The sequence below is a fragment of the Columba livia genome, chromosome 1, assembly GCF_036013475.1.
Source record: "Columba livia isolate bColLiv1 breed racing homer chromosome 1, bColLiv1.pat.W.v2, whole genome shotgun sequence".
Classification (NCBI taxonomy): Eukaryota; Metazoa; Chordata; class Aves; order Columbiformes; family Columbidae; genus Columba; species Columba livia.
In genome coordinates this window covers 24,770,470-24,787,032 of record NC_088602.1, presented here as the reverse complement: position 1 = coordinate 24,787,032, position 16,563 = coordinate 24,770,470, and the positions used below count along the sequence as shown (strand labels likewise).

Genomic DNA, 16,563 nt, shown 5'->3' with positions numbered 1-16,563 from the left:
CAGTTCAAAGCTCTAAAGAAACAATTTGTTTTCTTTAAATGCCTAGTATTAAAAAAATCCCCACAAGAAGCAATGTGAAATCAAAAATATGAAGAAAGTATCTCTTTTTGGTTCCATCACTTTGACTCTAATGGCTGACATAATTTAACATAAATTATACTTGATTAAATTTATCTGTGAAAACTGTCTTAGGTTTTAAAACAGAACAGATTCTGACTGGAATCAGCTACGGAATCCTTCAAATATTACCAAAAAGTTTTAAAAGATATTGCATCAACATACTGTTAGCATAGCATTTCCTACCTGAAAATATAGAAGGTCTTTTCTTAGCGCGCCTTGGATGTATAGGCTCTATATTCCTAATATTTCTCTGAAATTTTCCTTTAAAATCATTTTCTAGCAGGATGTCTGGTGGCAGGCTTCTCCGTCTTGTTGACTTATAGCGAGTCTGATAGGAATTCAGTTTAGTCCTTGTCCTAGAGCACAAGCTGCTGTCATCAACCGCCATCATAGCGCCCCACCTGCCACAGCCGCCCCGGCGCAAAGCCGAGCCCAACGCCCAGCAGCGCCGGACTAGTGGCCACAGACCCAACAATCTCGGATCTCCTCATGCTCAGCCCGGCGCTGGCTGGGGAGGTTGAGCAGGTTGACATGCGTGTGTTGGGACAGGTGTAGGGTTACCCTACCGCCCCTCCTCGCGCCCATGAGGAGACGCGCCCAAGTCGTTCGTGTGGAACTTTGGAGGTAATTAGGAAGTTCAACAGACCTGAGCTCAGCGGCACAATCTCTGCAAAGGGGAAAATACAATTTAATATGAGGCACTGTCGAGGGCTGGCGTGGTTTATATTATACCAGCGGCATTTCTCAGATCAGTTCATTAATAGTTCATTAACTTGGTGAGCTAAACAAGTGTTGCTAAACCTTAAACAAAGGAAACAGAGAGAAAAAAAGAAACAACAAAACAAAACCAAAGCACAACCCAAACAAGCAAAAGACAAAAGAAAACGCCAACCAATCATACGAAAAACAAACAAACCAAAACCCACACCAAACCAAACCCAAACAAAAAAGCACCAAAGCAAACACAAAAATAAACCAACTCAACTCCCAGCCTAGGGATCAGCTGGGGAAGGGTACAACCTGAACAGTTATGTTCGTGTTTTCAGTCCTGTCCTTTGACAATGTTACATTTTGAAGACTGATAAACAGTCCAAAACAAAGGTTTTTCTGGCCACAACTGCCAGTTTGGGGTCTCTTTCCTCAAGAAGCAAGAATGTTATTTCCTACTGGAGTCAGAATCAAAAATCTGCCAGTATGACTGATTTTCTCTCTATGTAACTGCTGACTAATAAAAATAAGCCATTGAAATATGTGTATTCCGAAGATGCTCTGTAAATTCTCCATTTAACTACTAAAAGCCAAGGTACTTTTCTTCTTTTGTTCCAATTACCCCAACAAAATCTTTAGAGCCTGCCACAGGCATGATCTCCCTTTCTCAAATGTTCAGAAAGAAGAAAGGACAAATCCTAACATTTTCCATGAATCTGCTAATTTTCTTCAATTTTATCATAAATCAGACAAAACAGATTAGCAAATTAAAACTAACGAAACTTCTAACTACATATATTCTCCTGTTGAATGACAATAACTCTTAATGTGCTAAGGTGAATAAGCAGAGTGGTAGTTCAAAGTGAGAGTAGCTAATGTTTCAGCCATGGATACCTACAGCAAACTGATTTTAACACCTGAAGATAGAACTTGATTTCTCCAAATCATTTAAAACACTTAGCCATGGATGCTTTAATTACTTTGCTAAAGACAGAAGACACTGTAGGATTGGTGTAGTGATCAGGAGGTTGGCTACTCCAGATACTGTTTTTGTATGAAATTCAGTACAACCTTTATTATCACTGACAAGAAAGAAACTGTTCACCTACATGCTTTTGGAACTGAAGAGGGGAAATGATGCATCTTAATATAAACCTGTGTAGCTTTAAAAATATTTTATTGTGTTAGAAATAGAGAAGGATTAAATAGTCTGTGAGATTTCATCCTCTTCCTCTAGAAATTAAATTGCATTTGGCTGGAAGTTGAAATTATGAATGTAAGAATCCAATCTTAAACACACTAGACCCAGAAATCATACCTTGTGCTCAGAACAACCTGATTTTTAAACCAAAGTGATTTAAAGCGAGTGAACGTTACCTGTAGATAGCAAATTGATTATTTCTGATCTTGCTGAGTATTCAAAGGATCATGAGCTCTACTTACAAGCAGAAATAAGCTTTTGAAAATCCCACTGGACGCCAAAATAGGTTAGGTGGTGGGAATTAGGTTATAACCAAAGGGAATTGTATGCCTAAATTGCTCAAGTACTTTTAAAAAATTCCTCTAGGCACTGGTCTTCATCATTAGAGGCTAAAATACTTCTTTCATGTTCTTCAAATCTGTACAATCTGTGGATCTCATGCTCTTTTTTTCACAGTTAACAACAACAACAGCAAAAGGTCAGAGGAGCTTTCCTTGCTTCCTCTTCTCTTCCAACTCTACTTGATTTCTCAGCTTTTTCTGAACCAACATAAAAATATTCAGTCCATTCTTGATAGTCCAACTAAACCAAAGAAAATAAATCAAATGCTTCTCAAAACAACAGAAAATGCTTAAATCTCAGCAAATATAAATATACCTGAACCAGGTGTGAAGACTGAGAAACAAAGAATACCAAATGCAAGAATTTACATTTGAGGAGCTTTAAAGTGAAATTTGACAGCTTTAAATAAAATTTCAGCATCTTCAGTAAGTGACCTAACCATCAGGTTACAGAATATTCTGGAAACAGCTCTTAACTTTTCCTGCTGAGGCCACTCCAACACGTATAAATAATTAAATATTCATTAGAAGAGTGACTTGAAAGCGACTGTCCCATATTCTAGCTGAGCGATACAATTGCTGCACTGTACAACCTTACCTTCTCCAGCCCAATGAATATTCATGCCAAGGGGAACATTTCCAGCAGGGGAAATCGCCGCTGGGATAGTCAAAGGTGCGATAGTGATCGCACTCCTTCAGACGGGGGACACCGTCAAGGGCACAAGCCCCTGGTCCGGCAGCGGCACACTGGAATGGAGAACGGGTCACCCTGGCAGGGCATTCAGGTGGGAATCAGGGAGAGGAGAGATGAACATCACAAACCTCTCATAACTAAATTGCCTGTTGTGGGATCCACTCTAGAACACATACTTTGAAAATTCATTCCGACCTAAAAAACAAGACCAGCAAACACTAGTTCTGGAAACTGAAAAACCTAAGCAGGTGAAGTAAAGGAATATGCAGCAGGAGAACAGAAGTTGAAGGTCTTTGTGGTGTCCAAAACTTCTTGGAGTGAGATGCCCAACTGCCATTTCATTAGGCTCTTCTAGTGACTTAGTTTATTTATCTCCTCTTGGTCATTTTCTCCTCTTCGTGACCTATCTGTAAAAACCTGATAGTCTACTCCCAAGAGAGACCACCATGGAATAAGTTACAGCACAGTACACAGAACAAAACCAGGAGCGGGAGAGGAAGAGGGACTTGGAAGAGCTGATTATTAATCATAAGATCAAAAAAATAAAGCAGATGCACTGAGAATTCAAAAAAGATTTTAAGATTCAGCAAAGGAGTAAAGGAAAAGAGCACTCGGTAACATTTGTGATTCTTCTTCACCGAGGCTGCAGTGACAACATCCCTCTCAGACCTCCTGTTTTCCACTTAGAGATGGAAGCTTTGCACGTGTATAGATGGAAATAAAACCGGAGTGGAAAAAAAAAGCAAGCATGATGTGTGGAAATAAAGGTTCCTCCATATACATCCAGGAACCCAGAAGGAAGTCGAGAGTCAAATTGTTGAAGTATTTTACAAAAATAAGTAAATATTTGGAAATTACAAGACACTGGAAAATGAAATATTTCCTTTTTTTTTTTTTTTTTTAAGAAGGATATATTAATAGCATAGGTCAAGGATTTACACTTCACTGAGCCTTTTATCTGAAAGTGTGATTAAAATGATAATTAAGAATTGAGTAAAACATCAAGATTACAACACAATATGAATAATCAATGTGGGTGCCAAAAAGAAAAGTGTCATTAATCTATTATAGGTGTTTGAGCATAGAAGATAAAAGAAGACTAATTGTTTATTTATCCCATCAAAGGTTTACACAAGATCCTTCAGAAGAGATTACTACAAGAAAGTAATCCTTGTATTGCCTTCATACCTGACTCATGGAAGTGCTGAAATGCTGAAAAACAAATCACGGGAATTATAATTTGGCTGCATTTTGAGGCTGGCAAAGGTTTATAAGGATTCAGGCTTCTCTGGTAGGTTCAGAGTAGTTCACTACTTTCTTACAATTCTGAAAGCTCAGTATAACAATCATTGGATTTATCCATTACCGGTGAAGGCCTAATCAGAACATCACACCCCTTGCCCCCAGCAGACAACTCAACTGTAGTGTCTGCAGTTTCTATTGCTATTTCTTTTTATTAAAGTTTGGTAAGTAAAATCTAAAGGAAACTTATGTTTGGTAACCAATTTGTGTTTGGACAATACTTTGTACTGTAGAAATACAGATTTGAGGCTACAAAATTAGCACAGTCCAGGTCATGGAACAGTAAGTTCACTCACAGGAGGAATTATAATTCACTTTTTTGTTTAATAATATGGCAGAAAATCTTGTTATATTTCATGTGCAGTAAGCCACTTGTTATGATGACTGAATTAGAGCTGCCGTTCTCATTTGCAGCTGATGAACTATTTGTGCTTATCAACAGCAAAAACAATGAAAGGTTTCCCAAAAGCGTTCTCAATGGGTCAGCCAGTGCAGGCTGGCTCAGAAAAAACTGTATTATGGAAAACAAAAACCAGCACCACAATGAGTTCTTGTCTAGTTTGGTAAAGTAACTTCCATATCAGTGTACATTGATTCATGGACCTTTCCACCATGCTATACATACCAGAGCAGAATGATATGTAAAGGGAGGATGAGGCCTTTTAGCCACCTATGTGGGAACAACTGCAATGGCAGCAAAGGAAAGTTTGAGCTTTACTAACATACTAAGCCAGCACAACTAAATCAATCAATCAATCAATCAGTCAATCATCCCTCATCCTTCTTCTTGCCTGTGGCCCATGGAGCTTCTCTCCTTGTCGCATTAGCACCCATTATGTGAGGCTGCACGCAACAAACCATGGCACAAACCTAGGTTACCATTTGTTGATTTATTTATTTTTATCCATGCTGCCTTAGTGGACAAAAAGACAGGAGTAAGCATCCAGGACAGGGATATGTGAATAATTTCTTTCAGTCCATGTGTGAGGTTACCCCTAGTTAAAATATTTGTAAAACTAAGGTTACAAAGGCAATGTTGCGGCTACTTACTGCATTTTGGGTGGGTTTTACAGGTGTCAGAAGTGCTTAAAGAAATCAAGTTGATCACAACCAGCCTGAGTGCTCTTGGGTACCTGCTTGTTCAGAGGTGACTGTTTAACAGCATATACCCCTTTAGAAAACTCTTGCTTCTTTTTTTCCTGTAAGCACTTATTACCTGGCTCTCATCCCCGGTACAAAGCAGAACAGTCACAGATCTGCAAACACCCCTGTGCGAGGAAGCCTCTAACCTTGTCTGTTTTGCATTTCAAATAGGAAGGATGAACAATGCAAGAAGAGAAAATGGGGAATCAAAAAGTGAAGAAAACATACAGCTGTTCAGGCCCACCAAATGTTACTCAAAACCGATTTGTTTAATTTTCTGGAATAACCTTGTTGTCTTAATATATTGGATGTGAACATCTGACATGTCCTCTGCTCGAATTAACCCATTTCTTCCAGTCTAATGCTGTTACAAGCAAAGAACCTGGATTTAATACAGCCTGAGCATCCAAAAAACCTCTCTTTAGTCAAGCATCATTTTTCAGAAGTGGGGATAAGAGGAAAAGGTCAACAAATAACCAGTGATGGTCATACTCTCAAAGACAGCAAAGAGAGAATTTTAGGTTCACATTAATTTCTACCCTTGTAGTGAACACTTGACTCATAGAATAGTGCAATTAGGACTTAGCTGCCAGGCTACACCTGACCTTAGAGCAAGCTAAATCAGACTATTAGATGCTAGTCATATCATGCACTACATTTACAGTTTTAATTTGCAGTAGATAACTTAATATTGAATTGCAGTCACAGAAAAGAGAAATAAGCTTTTAGCCCACACAATTTCTCACCTCCCTCAAAACCAAACAGATAAAACATGATGAGAATACAGCTTTTCCTGAGTTGATTTGTGTGCTGTTATGCTGATTTTAATAGATTAATACTGACAAGAGACTAGACCGAGTGTTTCAAATGCATTGTCTTTCAGCTGTCTCGGTGTCTAAAGCACCTTTAATTTGTCATCATGTTCTTATTTGCTAACAACAAACAAAATAAATCGTTAAAGCTGTAATCTGGGTCTAAGATAATATTTGCCCCTTATTGTTTGATTCATAATGTGCACTTCCCATATTGAGAGGGGAAGCTGACTCATGTCACAGCATTTCACAAGCGGAACAATTAATATGCTAATGCACATTTGTAATAATTTCACTTCACGCTGATGTTCCCATTACACGATAGCTGTTGCAGTCTTATCTTCACAGGACTTGAAAGCTGATCCTCTCAACAGAGAGGCAGCGTGAACCCTGGAAACAGACTTTTTTTGGGTGGGGAGGTGCAGAGGCCGAGCGCAGGAACCCGCCGGCGGCCTCAGAGCCGTCAGGATCCAGCAGCTGAGCATCTTCCAGAGACCAAAGCCCGAGGGTGGAACTTGCCAGAACGCGCACTCGCAGTTACAAAATCCAGCCTGCTGTTATTCTGCTGCAGTCTGTGACAGCAGGGCTGTGCTCTGGGTTCAGCGCTAACAGAAAGACCTGGAGGCTACGCAGGAATTTTAGTTAGCAGGGAGCAGTACTAGTCCTGAAAAAACACATGGCAGATGTCCCCATTTTTCACATTGCGTTCTGTGTAGAAAGTGAATACTGTGAGCAAGCTACGAATATGAAACTTACAGATTTCAAACACAATTTTCTATTTAAAACCACTTCTGAGTGTTCAGTATTTTACATAAATTAAATTATTAGCACATATTTATGAGATAACAACAAAGCACGTCAGCCTCTGTATATAAAAAAAAAAAGTGTTACTGATAGAGAGGAAAAAAACCCAAAATGTTTGGAACTTGGAAGTACTTTATAGAGAGTATCATTTTAATGACATTTCCCATCAGCTACAAAGAGCTTGTTCTACACTTGCTGTTAAGAGAGGCCACTGTCCAAAGCAATCACAGAAATTTAGGAAGTCCAGTCTTCTTCCTTTCCTTGCCGTGAAAACAAAAAGATAATGAAAATTCTGCTTTTCATGGATGGGCAAATATATATGTGGCCTATTCTAACATATAGACTTTTTAAAATTCCAACATATTGAACTTGCATTGATTCAGTGCTGGATGAGATGCAACACAGATGGATCGGGCTGCCCTTGTGGCAGAAATAGTTGCTTGCCCAGGACTGGATTGCTTCTGTTGCATGAACTTCTGTTAATGAAGAGGAACCAAGAAAGGCAGCCAAAACTTATCTCACCCTTCAGTAAACTTGTCCTATGCAATGTAATGGGACAGACCTAAATTAGGTTTCAAATGTCTTTCCAACATCGAAGAAAAAAATACACACACAAAAAACCCTCATGGAAACAGTGTATCAGAGAACACTTTGAAATAAATACTGAAAAGATGGGAGAAAATTCAGCATGAGTCCTTGTGAAGATTTCATTTCTCATCTCATCTACAGCATCAGACTCCACGTAATGCACAGTCAGTTAATCTCCATCTCATCCTCCCTGAATATCCATGCCTTAGGTCTTAACAAGCTGTGTGTTACAACCTGATGCAAAGATGTGATCTGAAACCCCTGGGCTAGTACCTGTTCTGCATCTAGATACTACTTCTACAGCCAAATAATGAAGCGAATTTTGTATCTTCTATTACCAATGAAGGGTGAGATTCAGATCATTTGACCTGCACTTCAGCTCAGATCTGAGTGAAATCCATGTGCCCAAATCTCAGGGCTTCTCTCCAGCACCACTCGAGTTCTCAGTCAAGGCTGCCATGAGCCAAGAGATCTGATTCCTTGTGGTTTTAGGATTAAAAATAAATAAATAAAAAATCTTATGAGCCTCTCAAGAATATGATCTTCCTTTCTCAAATGGGGCAGAACTGTTCCAGAACAGCAGAAAACACCACTGCCCAGGCTCCTACTTGTCTGAGCTTCATCTGTACCCTCAGGTTGGAGCAAACTGTTCCCCAGATGCTCAGCACTGACACCTGCCCATTTTCAGAAGTGTGGCAGTTCAAAGAGCCAGGTATAGCTTATATCTTAGTTCTTCATTTAAGACAAATATGTGAAGTACTTATTTTTTGCCTGAGTCCCCAAACAGATGGATCTCATGCGTGTACTCAGGCCACACCAAAATTCAGATGCACAAATGATATCAGTTTTAGAAATGAGTCTACTCATAACTACTATTAAAGGAACTGGAGCATAGAAATTTGTATCGTTCAGTATCAGCTCAGAGAATCCTTGATTATATGCTCAGCCTGCAGCTTTCCAGCTTCTCCATGTTCTCCCCCAAAGCCCACTTCATCTCCATGCATGGCATGTTGCACTGAGTAGTAAAGACACATTCAGCTGTGATCGTTCCAGAGTTTAAGCAGGAATATAATAACTATAGATGGATCCCTAAGAGTAACAGAAAAATAACCCAGTTTTATTCAACTGATTCTCTAAATTAGTGCTCTCAGTTTAATCTAGTGATCATAAACGTGTCTACTAAAGCAACAGTTCTGGCCAAAGGAGCACACAAACTGCAAGGTGTGAGCCTATCCTTCAGTCCCCCAGAGACAAAAACAGTCTTCACAAAAGCATCTCAAATTTTTGTCTAAGATGACAAATGCATTCCATCTCCATCAGTCAGCAAACCATCCTCCTTCCTACCTGTCACACTCACAGAGGAGTCAGAACCACGCGCATATTCTTGATGTTTGGCACACAGAAGTGGCTTTGAAGTTATTTCTCTGGCATGCTTTCCACACATCCCACTTCATGGGAAGTGTGACATACAGATTGATACACACTTTCACTTATTTTTATTCTCTCTCTAGTACTAGGGATGTACTCAATTTGCTCTCTATGTCCTTGGCTGTATTTCATCTTCCGAGAACTACTTATAAAACTGTGCAAAGTGCGAGACCAGTCAATAGAAAAAGGAAGGTGTTCTACCTGAGCTCCAGAAACACCAGAACATATCCTTACCAGTTACTTTGAATGTCTGATTGAAGCACAACCCCCAGGACAGGAGTTTCAGCTTCTCCCACAGAAGTCAGCCATATACAAGAACCAACACGACATTGCTACAGCATCGCAAAGCACACATGTGTAAATTACCTTTAAAACCTCCAGGTACAGACACTAATACCCCATATCAGATTTGTACATGTTTAATCGTGCAATGTTAAACTTCTGTACCTTTATTATAAATACTTATTTTGCATACAACAGTAATAAGATCCACTTATTGCATCTAACACTGCAATACAGTGGTATACTTCTTTCATAAAATAAGCATTTTTCTGTGTACAGACTTAGAACAGAGTTCTGTCACGTCTCTTACCAAATGCACTTGAATTAGAAGTGTTTGTGCTCCCAAATTTGAACCCCATATTGCAAATCAAGTCTCTCTCTCTCTGCATCCCTCTCTTCTCTGACTCTCTCTCTCCTATCTGCAGTAAGCAAAGCATTGCCTGGGTAAAATGAGGGCGGCTGAGGGAATGTTCCTCTACAGAAGCTCATAAATATGAATTTAGAAGCAGTCAAGAGCTCCTCTTACATTGTCATGGAAAGAAAGACAGAAAGCAAAGGAACAGCTACTTGAATTTTAAAGGTATTTTTTTTTTCCCTATAGGCAGAGATAAAAGATGCCAGACAATACATGTGTAAAAAAATAGGGGAAAGGAAAGGATGTGAGGAAACTCGGTGTCTCCAAACCGCAGGAAGCAGCGGCCAACGGCACGTAACCCACACCCGGCGCTGGCTCCAGCAGCAGCGAGCGCGGCTGGTGGGCACGGGCAGGGCTGACCCTGCGGCTGTACGGCCACTGAAAAATCACAAGCGCTTAAAGACTGAAAAAGGGGAAAAAAAACACAAAACCTGAAAGGAAGAATAAGACTCCCTGCACAGTCTTGCCTGAAGTCAGAGGTATTTTGGGCTTCTCATTCCTCCACTTGGTTTCCTGAAGATGTATGAGAACCCAACTAGTATAAAAGCACTACCTTTTTAAATAATTACATGAAAAGCTCCCAATTTTAATTATTATTTTCCTCTGACCTTTTAAAGCATCAGCTGCATGACAAGATGGCATCCCAATCATGCCTGAAACCTTGTTCCTGGACAGGACTGGAAAACCATCATGCTGTATTACACTGCTGTGAACCTGACACAATTTATATAGGCTGCATACCATTGTCAGATTTAAGGGAGTGTGCCTGTGCAATTTATGTATATATATTTTTTAATGTGGCTAATAAAACCATAGAGATGTACTGATTATTCCATTTCCCTATGGTTATTCAGATTAGGACTCTCAGTGGTCACAGCTATTAATACAAGCAGAACAAGAATGAATTAGAAAAAAACATCTAAAAATTTGGATGAGATTCTTTGTGACTATGTATTGGCCTGAGTTAACTACAATTTAGACTAATTTGACAATAGTTAATTTGCAAGAATGATAGTAGATAGATTCAAAACAGTATTAGCAGAAGAGAGGAGTTGTGTCCCCTTTGCAAGCGCTGTAATCGGGCAAAATGACGAAAGAGATCATGTGTTTAACAAATGCTCCCCTTAGGGATTGTGTTGCTGAAAGTGTCCCTGCACACAGCTGCAGCGGCCCAAGGCTCACCAGATAAACACCAAATATATATATACACACTACTGCATGCAATGAAAATAAGAAATGAAGATCACTCTTGCAACAATAGAAGAGAAAAGGAGAGTTACTTTCCTGAGTGTCAGCTGTGCAACTGCTAAATTTCAAACTAAGGCAACACGACCTTATTCTGGCTAGTAACAGGTATGAAAACAACTGAGAAAAATGAAGTGTTAGTGTAAAATGAAACTGTGCAATAACCTAGCTTAAGTCAGACACTCACTGTAGCAAGTACATATTTTAAGACACCCGTTTGCCCACTGATCGTGAACATTAACTGACATGTTTATCAGCTCTCTCAAGAAAAGGAAACATGCTTCCACTCCTTACTGTCTTCTACTGTTATCTCTATGAAGGGCATCAGAACTGGGGAATTCATTTCACACAAAGTCAATTAAGAGCTTAGTTAGAGAAAGAAAACCTTGCCAAGGGAGATAAATCCTGCAACACTCCCAAAACACAGCGAGACTCCCACTGAACTCCTCCAGTGATTCATTCCACGGCCCAGGGAGATGCACGAACATCAGCCTCCTGCTTCTGGCAAGTTCCGCTCCGGACTCTATAACCCCCAAATTAAGATGAGTGGCAAAATACTGAGGAGCACTAAGTCTTTCAGGCAGACTGTAGGCCATTTGGGTCTTTTAGGACTCAGGATGATAATCCCGAAATTAATCTAGATTCAAAGATACTCAAGCAAAGATAGTGCAGCCCTGTTGAAGTATCCTCACAAAGCTCAAATAAACTATAATTTCCTGACATTTCAGATTAGTTTCAAGAGGAATTTGAAGGACTAATGCCTGTGATAGCACAGAATACCATGATCTGGCTTATCTCTGGGAAGTCGTTACCAGGCTCTAGGACAGCAAAAGATGAAAAATACATTCCTGAACGCTTCCGTACTTGTGCAAACATCCAAGAAAAAGTGGTTATACTACAGAAACTAATTATTTTCGGGAAGACATATATCAGTAAGATAAGTCCTTCAACAATTTGTGTTAGGAATCATTACCCTTGAGTTTTTTGTAGTTAAGCAGTACCGTCATGTTAAGCTGATAAAGCAACTCTGCATCTGAGAACAACTTTCAGCTATGAAAGTGAAAAGGTACTATAGCAAGGATCAGACCTATTCATGGCACTTGACACGGCTGGTCATATCACTTCTGTCTTTCTTCAGCGGATACAATTGTTTGGGGTTAACCTTTCAAGTCTTGACTCCAAACAGCAGAGTACTGAGGAAACAGCTCTTTCAGCATAGCGTGCAAATGCAATAAATATTTTGGGGGGAGGGTGGAAACTAACAGGGAGTCCCAAGGGGACCTAAATAACCCAAGATCCTCTTGGTTCACTACACAGATTGGAAGCACATGGAGAAATGGGTGAAGTTCAGAGCACATTTCAGCAGAAATGAGATTCCCAGATACATTTCTGAAGTATAACAAGCAGGATGCATCTGCTTGTGTGGCAGAGAATGCAGCACAGGAAGTCTGATCCACGACAGACAGAGAGGTACCTCTGCAGGGCAGAATGCATCTCCCCTAACTGAGCAGAGGAGAAATTGTCTTTTCCCGTTAAGTGCAGATGTTTCTTGAGACTCAGAGGATGTTTAACCTTTGTGTGCTCACGCAGGTTAGATGAGGGGAATGACACGCCAAGATCTTCTGCTCTATGGTCATCATGAGTGAAGCACAATAAACTCAAAAGGATTTTCTTCCATCAGCAGAGCTGCTCTGCCGGAAAGAGCCGACATGTGAGCGCGGGGTTCCCGGGGCTGATGAATGTTTTCTGCCTTAAGCAGAGGGCAGGAACACGTCTTCATCCCTCACTATTTGTTGATACATACCCAAGCTCTATGTATCATTATTTTAATTGGGAAGAGCAAACTAAGGGGCTGAACATTCTTTGATGGTTAGAGTGCTAAATAAACTAAGGGGCTGAACATTCTCAGAGTGCTAAATAAAGAGGTACACAGAGTCAAAGTAAACAATTCAAAGGAGTTCTATCTTCCAGTCTCTACGAAAATGCTGAAGAAACTGGAAAAAATATAATAAGATTCTTAAAGCAATTTTGGATGTTTCTACTTAGGTATCAAATTTATTCAGAATTGGGGTCTGAATGTTTTCTGTCTTACCATGTAACTGAATAATGGCACCGCTAGATTGGAAATATCTTCCCGTCAAACCCTCTTAAGGAAGGTGTCCAGCAGCAGATCTCTGCTGCTCCTCTTGCTGAAATTGTACCAAAACTGGCAATCCTGATTTGCTGCTGTACATCAACCCCCACATTAGCCAACATGGGTATGTGTGTATCTGTGTGAAAGGATGTACAAAAATCTACTGAAAAATAAATCCAAATCTTTCTGCAGCCTGAGCTAAAATTTTTCAGTTCGCTTTCTGGAAACCACAGAAAGCAGGTCAGCACATATCCCAAAATAGCACATCAGCACTGAGAGAAAAAGTAGCGTATCTGTGTCTTTGGACTTCGTAGCTCATTTCTCTATAGGGGGGAATGAAGAATGAAAGCCTTTCCCTTATTCTACTATACAGAGGAACATGTACAAGAAAAAATTGCTTATACTTAAAAGACCCCCCAAATCAGCCATCTACTTGGGGAAAATGTTATCTGTTTTAATCAAAGGAAAACAGCATTGAGTGGAACCATTTAAGCTTTATCTAAACATACGCAAGAGAAAAGCCAGGAAGTTTAAAACGTGTTTGACACGATGTACTGGATATGTATCACATCCTGTTCCTTGTACATCTTGTTCCTTCTATCAAAAACCTATTTGGTAAAATATTTACTTTGGAAATAACGGCACACTTTCTGTGATTTTGTCGTTCATTTTGTGATTTTTTTTTTAAAGTATTTGCTGTTTCAATAAGAATGGCTGCCTATTTTGTGATATCTTTCATGCTATACACACTCCTAAAAGAAATCTTTTCTTTAATACCAGATGCAGGTCTCCCACTTTCAATTTTTTTTTTCTTTTTTTTTTCTTCCTCTTTTTAAGGAAGTAAATAGAGGTACAAGCAAAAACCAAATCATTTAAACACTCACACATAGCTACAAAGATTCTGAAAAACTCTTCTGGGATTAATACTGACAAACTCCTTTCATGATTTATTACAGGACCTTAACATGAAAAGAAAACCAAAAAACACTCTTAGGCAATATTAAGTGATCCTTATCAGCCCAAAAATGTTATTATACTTATTCAAGCCAATCTCAATACTGTTGGCTACAACATGATGAATGATGCTGGTCTGTTTCTCAGAACAGCTCCCGAGCTAGAACACTGATATTTTTAATGAGAAAAAAAAATTATATTGCCTCCCCCAAATTCCAAGTGTCAGTCTTCATTTATGTCTCTGCACTAGGTTAAAATGAATGTTTGAGAGGTACTGAGCACTCCTAGTATGACCTTTTAAGTTCAGCAATTTTTATGTAACCAGCAGAAATCCCTAAAATAACAAAACAAACCTATTTTTAGTTCTTCCTTTTCTTCTTGTTTTTTTCCTCATGTTATATTTTTTAACCTACTGGTCTATTCATGCTCCCTCTCAATTCTTGGACACCCAGCTCTCATCTATTCCCATGTATCAGTCCAACCTATTTAAATATCTCATTCACCAGCTCATGAGGTACTATAATCCATGTATGTATGTACATAGTCCAGACAATTATAGAATTGGATGCTTCCACAAAGCCAGGCTTAAGTCTCTCCAAAAGGGGAGACTGAAATGGAGAACAACTTCCTGAACCTATTGCTGCTGTGATCTGCACTTTTCTTTAACATTAAATAAACCAATGCTTGTTATCAGAACTTAAGTAAACATTGGCACTGGAACTGGCTGCCCAGGGAAGTGGTGGAGTCACCATCACTGGAGGTGTTTAAAAGACGAGGTTCTCAAGGACATGGTTTAGTGCTGGAGTTGGGTTATGGTTGGACACAATGATCTTAAGGGTCCTTTCCAACCAGAATGATTCAATGACTATGACAGGACCTTCATAGGTAACACAGGCTTCACAGTTAACTAGGGGAAGAAATGAGGGAGCTTCTCAAACTTTGAAAAATGAAGCCAAAGCACTAAAAATATAATGCTTGAGTTTTTATGTCCTGTGAGGCCTCTACCTTGCAAAATTTTAAGACTAACTTAGCAAAAAAAGTGCATAACTAAACACAATTAAATGCATTCCTAGATTACTGCCAGATAGCTTGTCACATGCTTTAGTGGGTCTGAATAGACAATTTTCATTTGTTATTTCCAAAAGCCAAAGGCACAGAACTGATTGAGTTAAATTTAGAGCTGGACAAATACACTACTAAAATATCATCAGACCAAATAAATCAAAGAGCGTAAATTTATAGTGAAGCTTTAAAATACACAGGAGGAAATAAGGCAGTTATGTTTATGAGTAGCAACAGATACAATCTCCCCCAACATTCTCTCGCTGATGAGGGCAATGTTATCCTCCAAAACCTGAGAGAACCTATGGAAAAAGGTCCCATATTCATAAGACTTTAGTACTGCTATTTTTTCTGATACGACACAAGTGTAATTAAAAACCAACACTGTTCTGGTTAAATGGAACTAAATAATTCCACCCATGGCCTGGGATTTTTTCTAAACTGTAAAAGATAGATTTCACAAAAGCACGTCATGTCAGTTGGTCTCATCTCCCTTTTAGAAAATAAAAGTCCATGAATCTGCTCGCATATTCATGTAATTCAAACTCTGAGTTCAAGGACATTTACAAGACACCTGCTAATATGCCAAATTTGTATTCAGTGGAGTGGGAAGCCTGCCATGAGATACTGTTTTCACTCAGAAGCCATTAGCTTAACTGCTGAGAGGTTGTGTTATATCTTCTTAAACGGCTTTGTGAAGGAGAAGCATTAGTATAATCAGTTGTTTCAAGACACAGTAAAACAGATAAACTAGTTCAGAAGTGGTCACAGAATCACAATATTTTCTTAGTATTGGCTTAACTGGAACACAGGAGGTCCTAGAATTATAGTCGCAAGGTAGTCTAGGAAACAGCTCTCGTTTCCCAGCTTAGAGCCTGTAATTACATATAGTTATACTTTTCCAGACCAGAGTCATCACACATTCCCTCCTGGCTCATGTGGTGCAATGATACGTGCTCAATCTTGTGTCCAGAGCACTCGTGACCATGTTCTAGACTCCTTTGGCTGCATTATTTTATATGGGTTAGAGGTCTCCTTCACACCCTTCAGCAACTGACATGGGAATTTCAGCATGTTCCAATGGTACAAAAGGTTGAAATCACACACGCTGCTGTGGAGATGTGTCCTAGAGCCCTTGCTGAACTCATAGAGTCAGCCATATGGAGCCCTTTCCATGTCAGCATGCACAGAACGGCTCATCTCTAGGCAATGAAAATCACCATCATCATGATGGTCATGTAGGTCATATAGGTCTAGAATACATATCACATATGTACAGATCTCTGTGCCCTACAGCATAAATACATCATTCTACTTGTTTTGATCTCCA

General features: G+C 39.5%; 1 protein-coding gene across 6 annotated transcripts in view; it reads right to left on the bottom strand.

The window, feature by feature from the left end:
* Positions 1 to 16,563, bottom strand: part of FRY (FRY microtubule binding protein) — a 235,033-nt gene that overhangs the window by 187,150 nt on the left and 31,320 nt on the right. The window contains exon 1 of one of the 6 annotated variants that reach the window (XM_065051396.1): positions 304 to 607. The exons of 3 other annotated variants lie outside the window; for them this stretch is intronic. In XM_065051396.1, the coding sequence (XP_064907468.1) occupies positions 304 to 511 (208 nt within the window). In that variant the 5' untranslated portion in view covers positions 512 to 607. Of the gene's footprint in view, positions 1 to 303; positions 608 to 16,563 lie in introns of those variants that run through there. 2 more of the 6 variants (XM_065051391.1, XM_065051399.1) reach the window with 2 other exon arrangements.